Below are 26,752 nucleotides of genomic sequence, written 5' to 3' on the forward strand. Positions count from 1 at the left end.
TGAAGTACCTCTGTTAATGTATTCTTTCACATTTTTCTTTGTTATTTGTGTGTGGTATACAAGGGTGGGCATGTTCATGTCTGGGTGCTTTTGTGAGTGTAGGTGCACTTACCATATATACATGGGAAAAGGCCTGAGGTTGATGTCAGGTTGTCTTCTACCATTGCTCTCCACTTGTTTATTTTTAACATAGTGTTCTTCAACCTAATGCTGACCAGAAAGAATGAAGCTTCTCTTTTCTCTTCTCCCAGCATGAGCCACACCACACTTGGCTTGTTCTGTGTGTGCAGGTTTTCATAATGTGTAACCGTAGTCTATAAGTAATGTAAGCTAGATGGCTTGTAAATAATAGAAAGTTCCAGAGGCCGGAAAGTCTTAAATGACAGTGTTGACTGAGTCTATGTCTGTTGATGGCCTACTTTCTTCATAGATATATTTTACCGGAACCATTACATAGCAGATGTGTGGTGATAGCTCTCTGGCACTGAGTCTACCAAGTCACTAGTAGCCCCTAATTCTAAATATCACATGGAGGGTGAAATTTATATATGTGAGTTTGGGGAAATTATTTCTACGAAATTCCACTATGGCTTTCAAGGAAAAGTTATGTCTTGATCACTTACAAAACATATTAATTTAATTCTCTCTCCCAAAATTTTAACATGTATCAACTAAAAAAATCCAGCATTTCATGTAAAGATATATATCAAGTAAAAGTAAAAGTCAAGATTCCATTCAGCTCAGTTCAATTATCTTTTGGTAAATCCCTGCCTAGCTGTGAACCCAACACATTATATATATCAAAAATAAACAGAGAAACAGCACAGATATTCTCATATATACACCCAAAAGAAGAAAATACTTATGCAGAAACAGTCAGCTTCAAAATATATAAGAAACAACCTCAAAACACACTGAAAGAATTAAAAAGGAAAACTAGACAATATACAAATTTGAACTGATTGTTGGGAGGTCTGAAAAGTGAAGTATGTTTAAGGATATAAATGTTTTGATCAGTACTATTAACTAAGTAAAGCTAATTAGGGCACCTGTTTAAAAGTTCATCCAAACTTTCAAGTGCACATTGAACATTCACATGTACAGTGTACTTTTACATTGACCCACAAAACAAATCTCAATCAACTTAAAGGCCTGACTAGTACTGGAAAGATGGCTATGAGGTTAAGAGCATTTAATTGCTCTTGTAGACTCTGGTTTCTTTCCTATCACTGACTTGATGGTTCACAAGCATGCATTTCTTCAGTTTCATGGTCAGATACCCTCGAGTTCTGACCTCTGCACGTACTGAACGCACACGGTACACACCTATGCAGACAAAACGCTCAGACACACAAAGAAAAAAAACAAATCTATAATGCCTGACTAAAATCATACGGATGTTTTTTAATCACAAGAAAAATTTGAGATAACAATAGTGTGATATTTGGAAATTATAAATCTAGGATCAAAGACAAATCATAAGTCAGAAAATGCAAAGAAGATAGAAAAAGAAATTAAGCCTCAAGTAGACAATATGCACCATGCCAATCTGACTCTCCTATTAGACTGGCTAACATTAAAAACACTAACTATCTTGTTATAGCACAGATGACTTAACTCAGGTGGTCAGAATATTTCTGATGGCAGTGTAAAATAATGACCAAAAATGATGACACAAAAAAATGTACAATAATATATTTGCAGCTTTTATTAACATAGTGCCAACTGAGCAGGAACCCAAATGAGCAACAGCAGATAAAGTTATATAATTGTCACATCATGTAAAGTCATTTCTTGATCTCTATCCTCTGTAGTCTCTTCATGCCCCTTGAAATGATTTCATTGCCTTTTATCTCAGTTGCTCCATTTTTATTTTTTATTACCCAACACACTGTAAGGTTAAAATATTTGAATCTCTACATTCTATTCTTCAGTTCTATTTGTCTACACTGGAGCCATTACTAAGGACATAATACTGTATGTCAGTGTTCATTCACCCTCTCTTTTTAAATGTACACTAAGCTATTCATAAATTTGTCATCATACATATGAATAAGTTACTGAGTTTTAAAGGTATCTTGCTAAGTTTTACTGAGATTACCTTCAATTTAAATACGATGTCTGCTATTTAGGAAGATATTTTACATACTACATAAAACTGGCAGATTCCATGCAGGAAGAGCTTCTGTAGGCAAGTGAGCTCCCTGGAGATAGCCCATACAGTCTTGTTGTGTTGCATTGGGTGCCCCATCCTCAGAATAAAGGCTATATAAAAAGAATACAATGAGCTTTCATAAATTGTACTAAGAAGAGAAATAGGCTTGTGACAGATTTGTGTTCAAGGAAGAACATTCATCTAGGTCAAGCCCAAGGATGTAGACACTGGTGTACATTATGATTAAACAAGGCCATATGAAACCGTTTGAGCTTATAGAATGAAATACTGTTTTGAACTATCAACAACCTTCTATAACTCCTGTTTGTGTAATATTTTATCTGAGGTAATTTTATAAAGAACTTTTGTCAAAGTATAAGAAGGTTGGGAGAAAAAAATAAAGCATGGCTGTTGGCGCGCTGCATCATCTGCCCAATGTCTATCTGTATGTGTGTACACACAGGAGCACACATACGTAAGTATATGTGTATGTATAAAAATATGCATATGCACTTGTGAAATTGATGAAACGGGTGGTCAGGCCTGGCTGCTGTGTTTGTGTGAAGATCTTTTTCTCACCAACCACCTTAAGAGTTGAAAAAATGTTCAGAGTTTCTCCCTGCGCATTGTTGCCAGCCCCAGATAATTTTGTGCTATTAGTAGTGCTGACCCTGTACATTGCTCGCCACTGTCAGCATATAGGGAGAAAGGGGGAGCAGGGGTGGCATTGGCTGCTCTTAGCACCAACCCTAATCATGTATATCACATCTCACTGCCTGACTCAGTATATTCTGTGCTATCAAAGCTGGTCTTTGGCATAAACTTTCATGTTTCTATGTAAATAGTTATGTGATCTTAGAAAATTTACAATCTCCTTTTGGAAACATACATTGCTTTTTAAAATATATATTTAAATGGTTCTTATATGGTAAATGGTTTTAGTTTTAATAATTTGTTGATGTGGTTATACTTCCTCTAGAATTCACATTATAATCATCATAACTTAGTTTCACTCCTAAATTGAGGATAATTGTTCCCTCAGAACTTCTATTGTCTGGTAGCACCTAAAGGAATCAGTTTTAGTGGCAGCACCATCCTTACCAATTGTTGGCCATATGTTGAGCTGAGAACTTTGTGTTCTCTTTACAAGCCTTAAGCTCTTATATTTTTTTCATAAATTTCACGATAATCTGTCTAGGTATGGGTTATTTACATATTTTAGTTGATATTACTGAATAGTTAATGAACTTTTTCAAAATATATGCCTTTTTCCTCAAGTGTCAGAAATACATGTGTTTTGTGTTCTAGAAAATTCCCTTGGCCTTATATTCTAATCCTTATAAAGACAGATTAATCCCAACAATTTCATTTTTAATTTCTAAAGACCTGATTTTGTTTTATGATTGTTTACTATAACAATCTGTTCAGGAAGTTAATGTTTCCATCAATGTCAGCTTTTAGGTCTTTTTCTTTGCTCCAGAACCCTCTATTATCTCCTCATTTTCAGTCTATTCTTAAAAAAAAAAAAAAAAGAAACTGTACCCATTAACATTTAAATTTTGCCATTTTCCCAACTGAGTGTTAGATCCAGGGAGGTGGGAATCCTTACATCTTCTTCACTATAGTATCTCCTCTGCCTAAATACCGCGTGGCACAAGGTAGGGAATATTGCTTACTAGAAGGGAGAAGAAGGGAGGGAAGGAGGGCATATCAAGTACATTATTGTAATGATCTAAATCTTGCATTGATCTACATGAAGACCTGCTTCCCCAGTAGAAGTCCTTCAGAGTTTTCCAGACCTGTATGGACGTTGTTCTCTACCAGCTTTAACATACTGGAAGGCTGCACTTGGTAAGGCACATTCATACTCATCAGAGCTGTGCTGCTCTGTTATGAAAGGGAGAATGGAAACATGTTTGTACTACAGATTTCTCCAAAACAAGAAATATTGGGCAAAAAAATAGTAAAAATAAACCAATATAAAAATATGAGAAGAAAATGTAATGTTATATTGGGCAAACATGACAAAATGCCATTCCTCACTGGCTTGAAAGACATAATACATAACACAAAGAATGAGTCCAAGATAAACACAAAACTAAGGACCACACAGGTTAAAAATATATTGAATTTGTGTTCTGAAGAAAATAAAACATTTTCTGTTCATAGCAGAGCAGAGTTTATACAACTATAAACAACATGCATGAAGTAGGGAATCAGATTTGATCCATGTTCTATCATGTCCTAATTCTTGATGTTAGTATGCTATTATTATTAGCACTTATGTGAGACATTTTATGAAAGAAATTCAGTGGTACTATAGTTGTAACTGTTTTCTATTTCTTCTCTTCCAAAACTTTTTCTTTATCATACCAAACCAGTTAACTCATCATTCATTCTACAAAATGTTTTTTTTTCAAGTCTTTTTTTCCTTGTGATCCAAGTCTTCACTACATCTAGTCTGATAGTTCCTTGTTTTCCAAGTCTCTCCCTATTGCAAACTGACCCTTTCAAAGGCTCCACAGTAATTGTTCTAAAATAGCACTCATATTTCACTTCTCCAAAACAAAGATCATCACTGATTCCACAACATTATTCTAATTCATGACTACCATCCTCATTCACACCTGAAGAATGCTTATGCTGCAGGGATTGGGTTGTTTACCCTATTATTTAGTCTCAACAGGACTCTAAGGCAGCCATACAGTTTCTCCTCTTTGATTTCTTAAATGAGGTCACCTATGTTTGCCAAAGCAAGACCTCATTTGGAAGGTTGCCTAATAGAAATGGACACAAATTCCTTCCATTCTTAAAAGTATAACCTCTTATGAAAAGATTTCTATATCAAAAAGGCTAGGGAGATGGCTACAGTTAAAGAGTACTTTCTACTCTTTCAGGGGATCAAATTTTGGGTTGCAGCACCCATCTAAGGTTATATTTATACGTATCTCTAACTGCAGGTCTTGTGTATCTGACCCCACTGGCTTCCATAGGCACCTACATTCGTGTGCCTGTGTACACATCTACTCCTAGTTAAATTTAAAAAGTCTAAAACTCTTCTTTAAAAGATATGTTTCTCCATCCTTTTGACTCTGAGATGCACAAGTGATTTACTTTGTCCTTCAGAATGCAGTAAAAATGGTGTTTGTGGTTTGTATCTTTTTTCATGTTATCTTGGCGACGTTCTTAGGTGACATGAAAGGAAGCAATTTTAACTCTTGGAATATGAGAAGTCACAAGGCAAATGGAACTGAAGCAGACAACATTCAGTACTCTCTGGCAGAAGAATGACTGAGGGGCTTATTACAGCATGGCACAACAGTGCCCTACTAAGAAATACAACAGGTTCAAGGTGTAGCTCGGTGGCAGAGTGCTTGTTTAGCATGATCCAAACCTTGGGTTCAATTCCCAGTGCTGCCTCTCCCCCCCCAAAAAGATACAACTAGGATATCAGTACACTGTATAAGTAGTACAGAACACATATGTGGAGCGACCAAAATGTGCTACAGCCACTAGGAAATCATTTTTATTTCTTAGTAAAATTTGATACCATCCAGATTGAACCGCAATTCCATAAGGCATATTTTCTCACAGAAGTAATGGTATGTGTGTAGTAAATTGAATTTCGTCAACTCATGAATTCCTCGGAATATAGAAGTTTTATAACTAGGAATACCTTCACCACAATTACTTATTATCTAATGAAGATACTCTTTATGGGGTAAAGTCGAGGTGACGCCCAGGTGAGGAAGAGCTGGTTTCTCAGTAGTAGACTGCTATTACTTGAATAATAGTTGCCACCTCCTTTTCTTCATTTAATTGGACATCTCAGACACTCGAGTTCACCTGTTTCCTATAGCACTATAATTCATTATTTATTTCCTACAGAAATCTCTCCTCAAGGTACAAGAGATTATCTGAGACACTTGGATTGAAATATAATTTGTCTATGTGCCTTATTTCTCCAACATGAATTTAAATCTATATAAAATCATATTACTTTGAACTTTTTCTGATTTTTAAAGGATGAACATACCTGTAATTATTTTATATGTAATTCAAAAATATTTTCACTTAAGTATTTTTAATTAAAATATGAAGTGCCCTTTAATCATATAAATGAAGTTTGTAAACCAAATAATCTTTCATTTTAGAAAGAAAATGAAAACATTAAAATAGAATTTTAGTATATTACTAAACTACAGCTTGTGCTTCTGAATTAGTTTGCTAAACCACCCAGCATATAATTAGATAATCCCTGAAGCATCCATGATGAGATAGTCTAGGGAATGCCTTAGAAACACTACTTTTATCATTTGCCATAAAGATTTATTAAGGAATTTTAGTGAATAAATACTAAAAATGCAATCTTAATTTTAAGATTTATTCCAATTTTTAAATTTTAAGTCAATTAAAGCTTTTTTTATGAGTTGGCTTGTGGATTACATGCTAAAACTGATGAATAATGAAAAGTTTATTCTGATATGGTTTCTTGGTATTCCAAAATTTTCTTATGGCTTTTACTCTTTAAATAAGAGTAGTTCCTCGAAGTACAAACATAATTCTTCAGAGCAACACAGTTAATGAGAAACTATCTAAAAGGTCACCTACTAATGAAAGAAACGTGGTTACATTTACATAGAAGCAAGGGAAGAAAAGAAAAGTAAGAGACTAGGATAGCAAAGGCAAGGGGGAACCTTCCGTTTGTGAATGCATGTGTAAGTGTAATATTCAAAGACAGTGATCAACTAGATAGTTGTCATGCTGGAGAAAGGTAGAGGAAAGGCAAAGTTAAATTAAATTTTAATTTAAAATACATTTAATTTTAAAATGTAAAGAGCCTGGTTTTTTTATTTCCTTTTTTTTCTTTTCATGAACCTCTTTATAGTTTCCTTGACTCTACCTACACATACTCCCACGTGCATACACATATATAAACATTTAAAGCCAGTTTCATGTATGAGAGAGAAGATGTAATAATTGGTATTCTCTTGTAAGCTATATTCAGGATTTTATCTTGAATTCTAGAACTATCTGTTCTTTCCTACTGTTACAGAGAACTCCCTTTGCCCGGAATTAGGTAGGGTGGCTCCCTGGTCCCTACAGCTGAAATGTCAACTATGTAGGACAAAAGGTTGCATGGCAGCTATAAAGAATACAAAGAAGAATCTAAACAACATTATGGTCAGATAATCATTCTTATTTTGATTACTAATTATAACTGGAACATTACTTTAATGCTATAATCTATATTTGTATGTTAAGAATCATACATGCATTTTTCTAGAGAATATTTTTACATCTCATCCATGCCTGCCAAAGTATTTTCTAGATCTAAAGACACATCTGTACTGTAAATATGTCAATAATTTTTAATTACATTTTACCAAATGTAAAAACATAAATTCTCCAGGAATAAACCAATGTATCCCCATAAGAAATAAGCAGACAATAAATAATATAATCTGTCTAAAGACTTCAAAGTTTCTAGATTTGAAACCTCTGTGGACTTTTAGCAACTGTTAACTTGGTCTGTCATTATAAAAGAACAGGCTTCTTAGAAATAACAAAATGAAATGCAATAATATAAAACAAAAACCAACACAGTTGGACAAGGCAAACCAAAGAATGAAAAGAGCCCAGGAGAAGGCACTAGAATCAGGTCAACTTTTCACACACTCAGAAGTTTCTACCTCAAAATACTAAATTGAAAGCTATATGCTCAGGTGACTTGGTGCAAGATGTACTATCAGTTTTTTGTATGTGCAAAAAAAAGTACTATCAGTTTTTGTGTTTGCACATGCATGCATGTACTGACCACACACACTGTCAGTGGACAGAGGGAACTGTTTGTCTCCTTTCTACTGTGAATTTACATACACTGCAAGTATAGTTATCCATTGAGTTGTAGCTGGTCCCTGACTGTTTCTAGGCAGAATGCTGAAAGTACCTAATAGTGTCTTGAAATAGGAAATAACATTAGCATGAAGATGAAGTACAGGTTACTGATAAAACTGTGTCTTTAGTGTCAAGATCTCAAATATAAGAGCTTTTGTTAGGACTTCAGAAAAGTACCACACACTAGAGCTCACTCATTCCCAGAACTCGGGAATTGCAATCCAGATGCGGGACTTTTGCAAGTTCAAAAACAAAGAACTACTTTACAGACTTTAATCAACAAGCCTGCAATGTTTCTACTTGTATTCAGAACTGACCTATGCCATACATTTCCCCAAACTGCAGTTTCTTTTCTGCCTAGCTGTGTCTGTTGGGTATTTGAAGGGCAAATAACCAATAACTTTATTCATAAAATTAAACTCATTAATACAGAGGAGCTATACCTGAAAACTATACACACAGAGAAGGTATACTAAAGCCTCAGTACAGATACCTACATGTTAGGATGGCCTCTGAGGCCTCACCCTTAATTCAAACACCAAAAATGGCAAAATACTATTGCTCTTGGGGGAATGGTTAAATGGTTTAGAAATGGCACTCATTGGGATCTAAATGGAGTGTGGTAGTTTCAAATGATAACCCCTATGAATCGTGTCTTTTACTATGTGTTCTTGTCCTATAAATTCTTAATGTGGAATTCTCAAAGTAAATTCCACATTCACTAAATTTATTATTTGCATTTTGGAAAGCATAGACAATATAAGAAGTTTGCCTATTCTAAAGAAATTGTCCTGAATAGCTGTCTCCTGAGAGGCTCTGCCAGTGCCCAACTAATAGAGAATTAGAGGCTCACAGCCATCCATTGAACTGAGTAAAGGGTCCCCAATGAAGGAGTTAAAGAAAGGACTAAAGGAGCTGAAGGGTTTGCAGCCCCTTAGGACGAACAACAATATGAACTAACTAGTACCCTCAGCGTTCCTAGGGAGTCAGCCACCAACCAAGGAGTACACATGGTGGGACTGATGGCTCTGGCAGCATGTGTATAGTAGATGATGGCCAAGTCGGTCATCAACGGGAGGAGAGGCCCTTGGCCCTGTGAAGGTTCTGTGCCCCAGTGTAGGGGAATGCCAGGGCCAGTAAACAGGAGAGGGTGGGATGGCGAGCAGGGGGAGGGAATAGGGGTTTGTTCTTGTTTTTTGGGTTTTTTTATTTTGGAGGGGAAACTGGGAAAGGAGAAATGATATGACATGTAAATAAAGAAAATATCTAATAAAAAGTAGACAAAGACATTTTAAAAAATCAAAAAAAAAAAAAAAAAAAAAAAAAAAAAAAAAAAAAAAAAAAAAAAAAAAAGAAAGAAAGAAAGAAAGAAATTGTCCTGAGTGAGATTAGTACCTAACTTAGCCCTTATTGGGGAAGCTTCTTGGTGGAGGTAGGAACTAACACATATCCACAACTGACAATATGCAGGAAAGAAGACTTTGGGGCGCTTACTCCCAAATAAAGTGTCTTCATCAAAGCCCTCCTCTCAAGGGTCAACGCAGAAGCGGAGAGAACAAGATTTTAAGGACCAGAGATGGTGGATGACTCCAGGGAAATTGTGTCTTGTAGACACAGCGGGACTAACACATCCATGAATTCATGTACAAGAAGACCTGCAAGAGCTCATGCCCGAAGGTGACAAGTACTAGCAGGGAAAGTAGACACCGGGTTCCACCTTTAACAGAGAAGCTATTTGTAACTGATAGCTGCTGGCAAAGAGAAAAAGTTTTCTCCAATGAACTGTCACTAGGTTTATCTAAGACACCCAGGGCAGACTGCATGCAGGGAGTAATTGGCCAACACAAAACGAGCTCCATGGTTTGTTTTGGGGTTTTTTATATGGGCTTCTTTTGTTTGTTTTGATTTTTTTGTCTTATTTTTTGTTTGCTTTGATTTTCTTTTTCGAAAGAATGTGAAAGAGAACAAAGTTGAGTAAGTAGGTTGGTGGGAAAGATCTGGGAGGAATTGAGACAAGGGAAAATACATGATCAAAATATATTCTATGAAAAATTGTTTTAGTCTGAAAAAAGAAAAATAATGTGGAAGACCAGGAGAGATGGATCAAAGGTTAAGAGTACATACAGCTCTTCCAGAGGAACTGAGTTCTGTTCACACCATCTATAACAAGTGAATCAACTATACAGGGTAACTTGCCTCTATAGGCACCTGCACTCATATGAACATATCTACACACATACCCACACCCAAGAAAGGAATCATCTGGAGAACACAAGGAAAAGCCTGAAGACAGTATGGACATGAAAGAGGCATAGCAACCAGCACTGTTTAGACTTTATGTGATTTATCCCATTGTCACTATACTTAACATCAGAGAGAGCTTAGCTAAGTAAGTATAAGAATCACTGCTCAGGTAATGAAATTAGGTTCAGACTCATGAAAGCTAATAGTAACCAGTTTAAGTCTCTGCAGTCTTGATTAGTAACAGTTAACAAGAAGGATGTGCCATATGTGCATATAGCCAGGCATGGTGGTACATGCCTTTAATCCCTTTTAATTCTAAAAGTGTGCCATGACACATATATCCATATCTATGGAAAGATAAATATGACATTTTACCTCTTTATATACCTGACCACAGTGGTCAAGATAGGAAGGTGTGACCACACACCAAATCATTATAGTGTTCTTTTCTAGCCAGCCTGGCCACTCCACCAATGTTTATTACCATAAATGCATTTTACCAGTACCTTTTCTTGGCTTTCCAGCTGTTAGATGGTATACTGTGTATGTCACAAGTCAACTCAAGCTAAATCTCTTTATGTTTCTGTGTCTCTACCTCTATTCTTCTTCTTTTTTTTTCTTTGCTTTTCTGCTGGTCTGTTTCTCTACAGAACTCACAACCTATGAAAATACCCAAGTCACTTTGTATACATATATATTTACTACTAATTAAGTTTATGAGTTGATGGATCTCGAGAATAAATATACATAGTGACATCTTTAGTTTTAGTTGTATTTCTTTGATGAGTAATGGCTTTTTAGCTTTATTGGTGACTTACTGGGATATGCTGGATTCAAAACCTTTAATATATACCCATATACATTTATATGGATATGTGCATATAGCCAGGCATGGTGGCACATGCCTTTAATCCTAGCACTCAGGAGAAAGAAGTACATAGGCCAAAAGGACAACATAGAGGCCCTGTGTCAAAAACAAAAATCCTAACATCATACATGAGTGTGATTTAGGTATAATAAATGTTTTCACTTAGTGTATACTCTTAGATGTAATGCCTTTGTTGACAACAAAACATCAAAGGCCAAGCTAGCTTAGTGATATATTTATGTTGTTAATGAAACCACCTAGGAGGCTGGAGAAATGGCTTAGCACTGACTGCTCTTCCAGAGGTCCTGTTTTCAATTCCCAGCAACCACATGGTGCCTCAAGACCATCTGTCATGGGATCCAATGCCCTCTTCTAGTGTGTCTGAAGACAAGTACAGTGTACTGACATAAATAAAATAAATCTTTGTTGAGAGAGAGAGAGAGAGAGAGAGAGATCATCCAGCCATGAAGATATTTTTCCACTTTTTTCAAGCTTGTTTTTTTGACATTAAAACCCATCATTCACCTTTCTCTGACTTGGAAGATTCAAGATACAAAACACAGTATTATTATCAGTCTGAAAGTTTAGTAGGTCTTAAAATCTTTCATATTACAGCATCTCTGTCTTTTTTTGTGTGAACTGGCAATGTGCCTTACTACAATTTTTAAAAACACCAAGAACCTCCTATATATTTTTTAGAGATCCATGTCCCTAGACAAAAAAGTTCTTTGAATATTCTGAACTGTTAGCCCTATCTGTACACATGGCCTCTGCTGAGATGATTTTTGCTCACCGATGACTTTACTCACAAATCAAAACCCCAATATCTTTGGCAAAAGTTTTTCCACACCTTTGGCTCACACCATGGCATGTTATATAACTTTTCCCTAACTAAAGATGAGAATTTCCCAGTTATTAATTCTAGTTCCTTTTTACCTAACAGTTCTTACTCAGTTACCTCTTTCCCTTGTAGTTTACCAGAAACCAGATCACAAGTCTCCTCAATTTGTTTGCAGATTTCTTTCTTTCTTTTTTTTTTTTTGGTTAAGATTTCTTTTAGGAACTATCTAGAATCACTGCTCCAGCATCCATGTTAAAGTGGGCCTGCCAGATTGCCAAGCCAAGAAGATGAGCCTCCAGTATAGTGAAACCTTGTCTCAAAGAAACAAGGTGGGTAGCAATAGAAGATGTATTTTTCTGGCCTCTGTAAGCATGTCTACTCTCGCATTCATGGGCAAGCACCACACACACAGACCTTTTGCATTTTTCTGGTAACATCTAATAATGGCAGCACATATTCTCAAAGATGTTAGCACTTTATCCCCTGCACAGGTGTTAGCCTCTGCATGTTCTCTACTCAAAAAAAAATCTAGTTTTTTTTTTTCCATTATGCACTTTACATTTTTTTTATTCTTTACTTATTAACCAACTGCAAAGCAACTTGTACAATTTTATGTGTTTGTTATGGTAGCATGTACTCCTATGGCTGCCATAACAAGATGCTATAAATTGAGAGGGTTAAAAAATTCCACGTTCATTTTCTTATAATTATAGCATCCCAGCTGTCAGCAGAGCCATACTTTTCCCACCATCCAGGACTTATATTGTCCCTGATTTATGGTAGCATAATTTCACAATGCTTTCCCATTTTTTCATAATGACTTGTTTTCCAAATTCTATTGTCCTTTATAAGAAATATTTATCACTAGATTTAGGGTTCATCCTAAGTCCAAAATGATCTTGGTATTAAGTTCCTTAAATAAATATGCAAAGACCCTATTGCTAAATAAATGGATGGCGTATGCATGTGATAGTAAAGTAAAGCAACTGAGTAGCTTAGCTCCAGAAGATAGACTTCAAATGTCCGCAGGATTGTTTTCTTTAAAGACATAAAGAAAGAATAGTTGTGTGTATTATTGGTTACTGATAGTTTTTAATGATCTTTGGCTCTAGATCAGTGGTTCTCAACCTGTGGGTTGCTACTCCAACAGTGATTGCATATCAGATATTTACATCACAAATCATAAGAGTACTAAATTACAGTTATGAAGTACAAATGAAAAGATTTTATGACTGGGGTCACCACAATATGAAGAACATATTAAAAGGCTGCAGTATTCTCTGAACTTACTTTTCACATGCAAAAGTCATTTACCTTAAACATTCACCTGTGTCCAGTTTTACCATGTTTAAAAAGCACCAGTTGTATTGGCTTAGAGCCCATCATGATAACCTCTGCAGCAAATCTATTTCCAAGTTAGGTCACATCTTGAAATACTGAAGGATTGCAATGTCAACATAAGTGAATTGTTGGGGTCACAATTTAGCCTATACTTCATTTTCTTAGGTACCAGGTGTCAGGACATGGCCATCTTTTGGGATAAAAAATCTTAATATTAGTTGTTTAAATATTTTATTCCTATCTCTGGTCCCACAGGTTTTTTTTTTTTTAAAGTTACCTATCCTTCTACTTTTATTCTTCTACAGTAAAGATGCTTTTCTGTTCCCTGACCCCTGGACTTTTCCAAGATTTGTCTTTGGCTTCTAAAGTTGTAATGTGTTTTAAATATTATGTAATAAATGGATGGATGGATGCATGGATGGATGGGGTGGGTGGGTAGATACTCAAATTGATATTTCCTACCTTTTTATGTGTTTGATTTGTTCCAATTTTGGAAATTTATCATTCTTTCAAATATTTCTTTCCTTTTTCCCATTCTTTTTTTGACATTCCAATACATATCTGACACACCATCTGAAATTACCTCATAGTTCTGACATGATGTTTGATATTTAAGATTCCTTTTTCTGTTTGAATTGTTCCTGAAGTTTCAATAGTCTCTGCTACATATGTTGATCTTTCCTTGGCCATGTCCAGTTAGCTGATGAGCTCACCAGTAGCAAACAAGTTTCAGTATTTTAAATTTGTAGCATAAACCTTTAGATCTTTTGATACTCTTGATTTTTCTTCTCTTTACATTGCAAGCCTATTATGTTTTTTTTTTATGTACTAAAGATCCTAATATACCACTCTTAATTAAGATTTTCCATATGACAAAATATGACCTTTCTTCATACTTGAGGTTAGGTCTAATAATTGTTTTGTCTCTTTAGTGTCTATTCTTCTTAATATGCCTTGGAGATTTTTGTTAAATACTGTGCATGATTTACCATGCCATAGGAGGTAGTAAACCTTTTTATATTATGTTAAATAAAGTCATAATTGCTATTACCATAGATGCCAGATACTTCAAAATATCATTTACTAATATATATTCATTGGAAAAATGAGTTCATTATGACAGTCTTATGTACAGAAGATGTTCTTTGATCTTAACTGTTCCATTTACCCTCTCCTGTTCCCATTCCTATCACCTAATGATCCTCTTTCTCTTCCCAAATGGTCATACTTTGTTTTCAAGGTTTTTTTTTTTTAATAAATTTTTTAAAATCTAGATTCTAGATAAGAAGGAAACATGAGAAACATTTTCTTGGCCTGTTTATTTGTTTTGTTTTGACTTAACAGGATATCTAGTTCCATACTTTTTCCTGCAAGTGATATAATGTTTCATTATGACTGAATAATTCAGTGTGTGTGTGTGTGTGTGTGTATGTGTGTGTGTGTGTGTGTGTGCACGCGCGCGCTTGCCCATTAACGCCTGTGGAAAGATAATCACTGGGATAAGCAGAGATAAAATTACTTTCGTTACCAGTATGCTGACTTCAGACATATGCCTAGGAATGATATAGTAGAACATGAGATTATTCTATTTTTAGTTTTTGGAAGAATCTCTATATTAACTTTCATGGTGGTGGCATTAACTTATATTCCACTAATTATGTATATAAACTGCTTATTCATTATTTGACAGAATTTATATTCCTGGCTAATCTGATGATTGCCATTCTGATGGAGGTGAGATGGGAATCTGTTTAGTTCTGGTCTACATTGTCCTGAGGGCTGAGGATGCTGCATATTTTCCTACATGTCTATTGGCCATTTATAGATCTTTTAAGAACTGACCAATTCATTAGCCCATTCATTGCTTAGACGGTATAAGGTTTGATGTTCAGCTTTCTAAGTTCTTTATATATATTCATATATATTCAGAATCATTTCTTCTTGTGACAGGGCTTAATCTGGCCATGTGTGAATCACTTTTCACAGTATCATCTGTTGAAGTTGTATTTTCTGTAAGTTTTGTTTTGAACCACTCTTGAAAATGAGATAGCTGTAGCCATATGGGTTTGTTTCATGGTCTTCTCTGCCCTCCCAGTGGTGATGAGTCTTTGTTAGCATGGCTGTGGTTGATGTCTCCAGCATTGTTCTTTTTGTTTAGAATTGCTTTGGCTATTCAGAATCTAGTTGTAAAATTGCTTTTTCTGTTAAAAAAAAATGTTAAGGATTGTATTGGATCTACAAAGAACTTTGGGTAGTATACATACGTTCACAATAGTAACTCTGCTGATTCATTGGCATAAGATGTTTTCCCATCGTCTCTAATCTTCCTTAGTTTCTTTCATCTTTTTTCACACTTTTTTATTATAATCTCCTTCATTTCTATAGTTAAAAGTGTTCCTTATTGTATTGAAGCTAATGTGAAAGGTATTATTTCCTTGATTTCCTTTTCAGCCTGATTATAATTATATATTAAAAAGTGACTACATTTTGTATGTTGATTTTATATCCCACTATGTGTTGGAAAAGTTTAGCAGATCTAAAAGTCTTATGGAGGAGTCTTTATGAAGGCCTTTTAAGTATAATATCAAATCATTTGCACATATGGTTAATTGAGTATTTCTTTTTTGTTGTATGCATATCATTTTCTCATGCCTTACTCTTATGATCTAGATAAGAATTCCCGCGGTGTATAATATAACAATGGGGAGAGTGAATACCTTTGTCTTCTTTTTGATTTTAGGAAAAACACTTTTACTTTTTACTTTTCCCCTTTCTGTATACTTTTGGCTACACATTTGGTACGGTGTGTGTGTGTATGTGTGTGTGTATGTGTGTTTTAGTATACCACAAACAAGTTGGTTTTATTCCAGAGATAAAGGAATGGTTTAACATAAGAAATTAATAATTATAACACATACATATACAAAGGGACATAAATCACATGACTGTCTCACTGTTCCAGTAGATAAAAAGCCCTTGACCAAATTCAACATTTTTTTAATAAAATCCCTGCATTTGGGAATAGAAAGAACATAATCACAGACAGATAGCTTGGATGATATCATATGCCATGCTTTTCTACCTTCTCGGGCATTTGTTGAGAGGAGGGATCTCCTGTTCCTGGGATGGAAATGCCGTTATAAATACATGGACTGCTGTTGTATTGTGTTTGGCCTTCTGTTTTCACTTTCAGACAGCCTTGCAGTGTTACCTTCCATGTGTTCTCCACGTAGACTATAAACTCACCAGTGCCTATTTGACAACACATGTAGCTTCCTCATCTATTTAATATTCTTTCTTTGTTCTGTTGTTTGTTTTTAACTCTAATGTGACATGGAGAGCTTCTATTCTTGCCATATTTATTAGGGATTCTTAGTGCCCATTTGTCTATATCATTGGGTTTGAGAAGTTTTCTGTTACTGTAATTAGATAGGTTATGCCTTTAGCTTCAAACTCACCTCTTCTATTAAACATACATTTAGATTTTTCAAGTTCACAAACACCCTGGTTTTTTGTTTGTTTGTTTGTTTTGTAAACTGATCTCTAAATGTACACTTGACCTTGTTTTTAATCCTTGGGTTGTTTCTTCTTCTTTGATCTACTCCATGTGTGATAGTTTCCACTGGTGGTAGTGGCTGTTGTTATTATTGTTGTTGTTGTTGTTGTTATTAGAGTTTGTTTCTTGTTTGATCTCAGTTTCAGCAATTTTAATTCATGTTGCAGACTTTTTATATCTAGGTCCTGAATTGACATCCACACTTCAGTCACCTGCTTTTTCAGACCTTCCTCTCTGAAGTCATTGGTCATTTATACAGTAGGCTTTTGACTTTCTTGTCTTACACTGCAACTATTTCAGCATGTTTGGTTTTACCTACTGAAGAGTTATGATCTTTTAGCTAAAGAGCCATATTGGCTAAGTTTTTCATTTTCTTGGGGTTTTATATTGTGACTTAGATATCTCTTGAGATGTATATGTATTTTTCTTTTTTAAAAAAACCTGTACATAAAAAAAACCTGTACATTTATATTTATTTATTTATTTATTATTTTAATGGGCATGTATGATGGGTCTTTCCTCCATTACTGTACACCTTTATTTTTAAGACACTGAACCTGAAGCTCATCAATTTGACTAGGCTAGCTAGCCACTGAGCTTCATAGATGTGCCTATCTCTGCTGCCCTAGTAGCTAGAGATGCAGTTTTGTGCCTTCACACTGGACTTTTTACATGGGTTCTGGGGTCCTCTGTGCGTGAGTATCACTCTTCCCTGACTGAGCTATCTCAGCTTCTACATGTGTGTTTAAATGAAGGAGAGGAAAAGCTATGTCAAGCTCTGAAAGGTCCTTAGGTGGTGACATCATTTTTGACCTCTGTATCTATTTGATACATTTACATTTGTTTCAGATTTTGGATCTGGGAGAGCAATCCCACCATCGCTTCTTCCTTCGTATAATCTTACAGTGCAGACATGACACTTTAATGAATAACATTTGAATCCCTAGTCTCGCATATTGCTTGGACTAAGAAGGAAATTAGAGCACCGGTGGGTGTTTCCGTACTGAAGGTGGATTCCCAAGGCAGGCTTTGGTTGCTTTGGCTCTGTTGTAGTTTCTTTTTTATTAGATATTTTATTTACATGTCATATGATATCTCCTTTCTCAGCTTCCCATCCAAAAAGAAAAAACAAAATAAAACAAAAAACAACAACAAGAACAAACCCCTGTTCCCTCCCTTCTTCCCCCCTCCCCCTGCTCACCACCCTACCCTCTCCTGCTTCCTGGCCCTGGCATTCCCCTACACCGGGGCATAGAACCTTCACAGGGCCAAGGGCTTCTCCTCCCATTGATGACCGACTTGGCCATCCTCTGTATTTTTCTTTTCTTTACCTACTTATAACTTTTAAGAGGGTAGTTTTCTCTTGGGCTTATGATCCACAGTACTCTTTAAAGGAGAGGAAGCAGAGATTAATAAATAAAACAACTATTTGTCCAGAAAAGTTATTAAAATGTATTAAAATGCAAATTACTACTCAACCTACATCCTTAGTAAGGTTATAAAGGGTCTTAGGTTATAATTATAAAAGATGCAAGTTTAAGTTATTAATGCCAATGCTACTACTAATAATAAGTAAAAAAATTGGAGCATTTGGGAGAAGAGAGAATCAGGAAAGAGAATAGTAAAAGCATGAAGGTTATAACAGCTAAAAAGGGAAGAAAGAGAAAAAGCAACATAACCACCAGTATTTCCTCCCTGCTTAGAAACTTGCCTGTTGTTTTTTAAGTCTTCCACTTCCTGGTTCACTAGTGTTTCCTATTTACACATAAACATACCCACTTGTCTTCAGTGAGACATTACTAGTAATAAAAATAGGAAAGATGTTCCCTTTCCCCTGAAGAATCCTTGTTACAGATTATGCCAAAGCCTATTTCACATTGTCTTCCTCCTTAAGTGCTAGAGCCATTAGCCATCACCTCTCATCTTGAAGCTTCTAAATGGATGAGTCCATACAGGAGGTTCACTCAAGACTGTGTACCATTATTAGTGTACATTCCTAATGTACCATATGACTTCTGTGTCTGAATTTGGCTGTGACTCTGATTTGCCCATCTCTCAATAGTTCAGGGCAGCCATTAGCCTGATAATATCAAATCTCTGATAGATCCATGAAAAGGAACTAGCTTTTAAGTTGCTCACTGGTTTAGTCTAAAAATAGGAGTGATACTGTCTATACACTTTGTATACTGGAACTGAAACCATAAATCCTGAAAATGCCTTTTAAATATTTAGAAATCAAATAGAAGAACTGATGATTAGCTAAGTACTTCCTACAACCTGTTGACTAAAGAAGAGCTCTTAGCCCTCTTCATTGCATTGTTCCTTCTCATTGCATGGCCTTGCATCAACCAGGATGGAAATGTACTTACAGATTTGTACCCTCAATTCTCCAAAGGATGACACAAAACTGATACCATTCTAGATGCACAGGAGGGAACTTGTTAGCCACTACCTTTTAATATTTCAGTGGATGTTTCCTAGAGTAGGTTGGTTTCTTACATAACAAGAAAACAGTTATCACATTCAGAAAATCCAACACTGGCTTTTTGTTTGATGCAATGCTGGGGATGAAGCCAGAATGTAGTTTTTAGGTGGTAAGCAGATGTTCTACCATTGAGCTATATCCCCAACCTGATGAGTATTTTTATGTAATCTATCAACCATATTTCAGTTTTCTTATTGTTCCAAGAATATTGTCCTTCTGACAATATTCTGTCCTGGATAACACATTAATTTTTGTCATATTTCCCAATATCACAATCAAGAACAATTCTTCATGACATAACATTAAGAACTTTTAAGTATACCAAACCAGTTGTTTCTTAGTTTGTCTAATGTTTGTCTTACTTAAACTCACATTTAAGTTAGAATTATACACCACTGCATAATACTGTATATTTCTAATAGGCAACTAAGGCTTTGATAACTTGGGTGAAATATTTTCTGATTGTCTAAAATGAAATTATAAACTTCTGACAACAGACAGAAATGGTTGTTGTACTTTTAAGTCTACACAGATATCCTATTCTACGGCCTCTTCAATCCTGACCCCAGGATTATCAACCACTCTCTATTCCTGATAGTCATTCTTTGTTTTGTCATCCATTCTGTATTTTAACACCCTGCCCTATCTACCTACTAGTCTGTATTTTCTATGTGTCAACAGTGGAGATTCATGATGCATGGGCTTTTTGTTTTATGTTGTCTTGTGTTGTTTGCTGTGAGACACTCTCTGATCTAGGCCATGATGGCTTGGAGCTGACTGTGTGGCCTAGGATGACCTTGAACTTTTCATCTCTTGTTTCTACCTCCCAAATGTTGAGATTGCAAGTATATGTCAATATGCCCAGTTTCATAAAATCCTGGGCCTCAAACCTCAGGGCTTTCTGAATGCTTTCCGAACACTCTTATATAGCAGTCATAAAACTTGGGTTCAACTCCCAACATACTCGTAATCCAGGCACTCCAGAGATAAAAACAGCAGGATCAGTTCAGGGTCATACGTGGTTTGCTAACACAGTAAGTTATAGCCAATACAATATGCATAAGACCCTGTTTCAGAACGGAAGGAGGCTGGGAAGCAAACACAAGAGCAGGAAGAAGGGAAGGAGAAATTATGAATTTTGATACTCAAATATTCCCATATATGGACAGAAGAAATTATTCAAGCTAGCTCCTGGATACTCTAACAGGACTCCATATTTCCTTCTAATGCCTCTGTGGTTTTGGTAATCCTCACTAATCTTATACCTTTTATACACCTGAGCAAATATTTCTAATGCAGATATGTAGTACATTTTAGTATTACCTCTATATTTTAGAAATCACCTTGACATTTAATTTTCTTTAAAAGTTAGTTTAATTTACTTACAAAACAGCAACATACTTTAATTTACTTACAAAACAGCAACATATATTTTTTGTTTGTTTTTTTGAAACCAGGGGTGCAGTTTATAGCTTAGTATAGAGTGCAGGTTTAGCATGCAGGGGTCATGTTAAATCTCCAGCAGCAAAGGAAACAACAATTATTTCTTTAAAAAACAGAATAAGAAATTTCAGAATACTGCTTTGTTTTTAAAAAATTAAATCCCAATTTTATTATCAGTATCTGTTATTATCTAATTTATAAACTGTATTTCTCTATGTAATTATTCTAAGTATCTATATATAACTCACATCCAGTTGTACTCAAAAAAATACTTGTAGTGAAATCTTTCTTCATGATTTCCCAAATGCAGCCTTACCTCAGGAGTCCAGTAAAAAGTGGGACTCAATCTGTAGAGCTTTCTCTTATGGAAACTTTGAAGGGGCCTTGTTCGGGCAGCTGTACTCATGATAGCCAAGGATGGAGATTTCAATCTTGTCCTGTCTTTTCTCCTTTTCTTACTGTGCTTCTGATTAAGTAACCAGCTACTGGAGGAAGAGAGCTCATCTAAATTCTCTGAAGCACTGAAATGTATGAAATAATTGAAGATGGGGGTAAAATAAAATGAACAAAAGCACAAAAAGCTAAATGTAAATTTTATGGTTTATTATGATACAAGAGGATTCAGTTTTAGTCAGGTTTACTATAACAATAGGTAAAAAAAATTGACATTAGTGGAGAATTACATAGTAAAAATATAGAAATAATTTTAATTTTCTGCTGCAAAATATACATCTTCAAAGCTAAAACCTTGCTTAGTATAAAATTAATGTTCCTTATAAATTAATAATTCACATCCAACACACTTTTAACAATTTATGCCAATTTCTTTTTGCATGTGGGTGAAGTACATCAAAACCAAAGGCTTAAAAGTACAAGGACTCATCCTTGCATCTTTCATTTCTCTTAACTAAGCAAATTTACCACATACCAAATCTCAGTGAATTCTCATACAGCTACATCCTATTATAGTTTAGATACAAACGTACCAACTATAAAATAATGAAAGAAACTATACATGGAAAATAAGTTTTATAATTATACTTTAAATAAATTTTAACATTATATTTAATGTTTGTGAACTGAAGTTCCTGGAGATTTTGCAAGCTGACTGACAGGTTACAACTTCTTAATTATGTTATCATAATTATGTTACAGATCAAGAGAAAATTATCATGGGGTATCATTAGTCCCTTAATAGCCATTTGTTACCCATCTCTACATCTGATCTGGTTTTATTTTGAATAACTGTAAAAACCTCTGGAATATATTAGTAACTAAGTTATTGCCAGACCACTGGATTCCACCAATGCAAAAAAAAAAAGACAAGGGACAGCACCTGAAAACGCTAACAGCCATCGCTATGGTGCTGTGACTGGTCTACTTGAATCTCCACCCCGTATATGGGAGAGGGTCCTTGATGTTTGTGAAGTTGTTTCTACAGTGGAATATATCATTCAAGGCAACCTAAATCTGTTTATAGATGTTAGAATTTGGGAGAGCTATTTTATGTGGACATATTTAACTTCACTTATATTACATACTATATTTTATAATAATATATTAACATAGAATATATAGTAAAATATTTATGTACTGATACAAAGTAAGCCTTTCACACACAACAGTTTCCAATTTCAACTTGATTTATGCAGATCGGCACAAGCTGACTTAACAGTCTAACATTAACAAGTGAATTGGAGATGGGCTAGGTAGACTTTGAATAAAGTGACAAACTGCCTACTGGCTTAATGGGTGATACAAGTGTAGTGGATTATGACAGAGCATTCTGTGACCACTCAAAAGCTGCTGGGAAAACTGCAGAGTATCCTTTGCTTCATTATAATGGCATCTCTCTTATCATTAGCCTGCAAATTTGCTTGCTTCTAGCATGTATCTGACACAAAGGGCAGAAAAGCTGGGTTAACCCTACCATAGATGGATGGATGGAAGCATGTACATGTACATGCACACACACACACACACACACACACACACACACACACACACTACTTCCTTGAATTCCTCCCTTTCCTCTACCTTAACTCATCAATACTCCTCCATTCCTTTTAAGTTTGGGCATAAAAGGAGCTACTGGAGATTTAAAATATACTTCTTTCTGAGAAACCAGCTATTACTGCTTTACTATGTACCTCAGGCTTGTAACAAACTTGCTCCAAATTCCTTGTTATTTCATTAATGTTGACAAGCACCTAGAAACATTGAATACAGGTCTCCATCTGGTCCCTTTATCTCAGATATATCTGTAACCTCCGCTTGGAAACAACAATACAACTACATGTGATGCGCTAGTAGTCAATATATAAGTTCTAAATAATACTATTTGTCTTAAAAACTATTGGTGTTTGCAAGTAAATACAAGATATGGTTCTTCTACAAGCTGGAGAGATAGCTCAGTCTGTAAATACCTGCTGTGGAAGCACAAGAATCTGAGCTTGGATCCCCAGCGCCCGTGTAAAACCCAAGCACAGCAGTGCTGTGCCCCTGTGTTTTATGCATAACCTCAACAGTGGGGCTACAGACAGGTTTAGATGGCACCTAGAACTCAGCAGAATGGATTCACTTCAGATTCTTGAAGAGTACTTGAGGAAGACACCCAACACTACGTGTGCAAACATAAAACAACAAGAACACATATCATATCCCAATACATTCATACCCAGACACATACCCACACAATAGATACTGTTTTCTACAATAGTATTATTGCTTTTAAATCATATTAAAAATATGTAAAAATATTGTAGAACTACTGTAAAAATATTCTTATAGAGTGAATGAAACAAAAATTCAAGAATGCTTATACAAGCAATGGGAAACCAAAAGGGTACAAAGAAGCCTGGATACTCTATGTCAATGAAAACAAAACCAAGAGTTAAACAGGGAAGACAGTAACTAATACATTCAATAATATTTCACTGATATTTGTAACAAATAGCAATAACACAATAACTGTCGCCTAAAGTCTTTTGCCAGTCCAAGTGACACAGTTTAGTAATGTTAGCTACTTAAGATGCCTTAGCAGTGAATCAAACTGTAAGTTCAGGCCTGCCTGGGATATAGAATAAGGCAAAAACCAGCCTAGGCAATTTAATGAGACCCTATCATACAGTGTAAAAAGTACAAAGTGCCAGGATCACAGATAATGGGTTTTTTTTGGTTATAAGGCCAAATAAAATAGTGGCTTTTTAACTAGTTAATAATTGAGATGTAAAGACTGCCAAACATTTGATCTAGATCCAGAAGTTTAAAAAGTTAGGAAAAAAAGGTGGTGGCATATATCTTTAATTCCACACTTGGGAGGCAAAGGCATGCTGTCTGAGTCCGAGGCCAGCCTGCTCTCCAGAGTGCGTTCCAGGGCAGCCAGGGCTACACAGAGAAACCCTGTCTTGAAAACTAAAAAGGAGGAAGAAGAGCCTAGGATATATATCAGTAGTTACAGCACTTGCTTAGAATGTGTAAGACACAGTATAAAATAAATATTTAAACTATAGTCTTTTAGTGAAAAATCGATTTAGGAGACTTACTATCCTGAGAAATTAATCATTAAAAGATTATCTTATATTGGCCCCTCACCAGGACTCCTCCCAGTTATGCTGCTGTTGCCCAGTATCATGGAGATCTCGCAGCTCTGGATCCACAGGACAGGCCCTTCCATGTGCCCCGATCATTTACAGATGATGTAGATTTTAGGGCGGGCCGACTCAAAGCTCTAGCCTGCATGGTAGCTGAGCTGCTCAGTGGTCCAGCTTTCCCTTACCTGCACCTCCAGGGTAGAAGCCAGACACCTAGAACTAGAGCACTGACTCATTACAAAGAACATTTCAAAGTGAAGATGTGGACAGAGGGACATACTGTGGGACACACTGTGGCACTACAGCTTCCACAAGATCGTTTCTATGCTTTGTGTTATTTTGCTTTGTTATTTGATTTTGTTTGTGTGTTTTTTATTTTGAGGAGGAGGTTGCAAGGGCATAGGGTAGATACGAGGAGAGAGATGAACAGCACTTGGTTGCATGATATTAAATTCATAAATAATCAGTAAAAATGTTTTTTTTTTAAAAAAAAAAGATTATCAAGGATGAAAAGTTGAATGTGACTAGGAACTTGGTGACAATAACATGCTAACTGTGTATTTGAGAAGTAGAGTTAGGAGGGTCAGAAACTCAAGACCACAGTAACAAAATATGGTAAAAAGTATCACAAAAATATACAGAACTGTTAAAATACTGGTCTCCAGAATTTGCTTTTAAAATATTTCTGGAGTGAACATTCATGTCAGAAATAACTTAGCTAAGTTAGCAAAATATTGAGATAATTTAGTCTAGAAATAGGTAGATTTCTACATTCTATGGAGAAAAAAGAAACTGATTACTATAGTTATTTCCCTCTAGATATTACCTTCAAAGGAGACTATTTATTTTCATAGTTGTTTTTGAGAAAAGCTTTTACCATATAAACCAAACCTAGCCTTAAACTTACCATCTCCCAAGGCTGGGATAACAGGCATGTACTACATTGCCTGCCTAAAGAGTACATCTTAATCCACTTGGACTTGAGCTTTATACACTGAATCAAATAGAATAGAAAGGAGGAAAGAGCCTTGAACTCATTGGCACGGGGTGGGGGAAACTTCCTAAACAGAACTCTAATGCCTAAGATTAAACTTAGAACTCCAAGGCTCTAAGATTAAATTTTGATGAATGGGACGTCATGAAACTGGAAAGCTTCTGTAAGGCAAAGGACATAGTCAATTGGACAAATCAGCAACCTACAGATTAGAAAAATATCTTGCTGTTCTCTCTGTCTCTTCCTTTTTAATGTTGCCAAAACTGAAAGTATTTTTTAATATTTTTTTAATTAGATGTTTTCTTTATTTACTTGTCATACAATATCTCCTTTCCCAGGTTCCCCTCTGAAAAAATAAATAAATAAAATAAAATAAAAACAACAACAACAAAAACAAACCCCTGTTCCCTTGCCCATCCCTGTGCTCACCACCCACTCTCTCCTGCTTCCTGGCCCTGGCATTCCCCTACACTGGGGCATAGAACCTTCACAGGGCCAAGGGCCTCTCCTCCCATTGATGACAAACTTGGCTATCCTCTGCTATACATGTACTGCTGGAGCCATTAGTCCTACCAGAACTCAAGCTAATCTTAATAAGTAAATAAATAAATAAATAAATAAATAAATAGGGTGTAGAATTCACAACAGAGGACTCTCGAATGGCCAAGAAGCACTTAAAAGAAATGTTCCAAGTCCCTAGTGGTCAGGGAAATGCAAATCAAAATGACCCTGAGATTCCATCTTACACCAAGGAGAATGGCTAAGATCAAAAACTCTGGTGGCAGCACATATTGGCAAAGATGTGGAGAAAGAGGAACACTCCTCCATTGCTGGTGGAATTGCAAGCTGGTACAACCACTATGGAAATCAATCTGGAGGTTCCTCCAAAAACTGGAAATAAATCTACCTGAAGACCCAGCTATACCATTCTTCAGCATATACCCAAAAGATGCCCCACCATGCCACAGGGGGACATGTTCCACTAATTTCATAGTGGCCTTATCTATGATAGCCAGAAGCTAGAAACAATCCAGATGCCCCACAATGGAAATACAGAAATGTGGTCCATTTACACAATGAAATAATACTCAGCTAATCATGAGTTTAGCAAGTAAATGGATGGAACTAGAAAATATTATCTTGAGTGAGGTAACTCAGACCCAAAAGGACATGCATGGTATGTACTCATTAATAAGTGGATATTTGCCCAAAAAGTACAGAATACCCAGGATATAGTCCACAGAACTCAAGAAGGTTAACAAACAGAAGAGCCCAAGTGTCAATGCCTTAATCCCATCAGGGAGGAAGAAGAAAGCAATCATGGGGGAGCAGAG

At 35.7% G+C, this 26,752-nt stretch overlaps 1 protein-coding gene across 6 annotated transcripts in view; it reads right to left on the minus strand.

Annotated features, from left to right (window-relative positions):
- Kansl1l (KAT8 regulatory NSL complex subunit 1 like) overlaps nt 1–26,752 on the minus strand; it is a 101,548-nt gene that overhangs the window by 19,666 nt on the left and 55,130 nt on the right. For all 6 annotated transcript variants that reach the window (XM_031367808.1, XM_031367806.1, XM_031367805.1 and 3 more), the window contains exon 6: nt 21,148–21,352. In XM_031367808.1, the coding sequence (XP_031223668.1) occupies nt 21,148–21,352 (205 nt within the window). The remainder of the gene's footprint in view (nt 1–21,147; nt 21,353–26,752) is intronic.

The sequence above is a fragment of the Mastomys coucha genome, unplaced genomic scaffold (genome assembly GCF_008632895.1).
Source record: "Mastomys coucha isolate ucsf_1 unplaced genomic scaffold, UCSF_Mcou_1 pScaffold14, whole genome shotgun sequence".
Classification (NCBI taxonomy): Eukaryota; Metazoa; Chordata; class Mammalia; order Rodentia; family Muridae; genus Mastomys; species Mastomys coucha.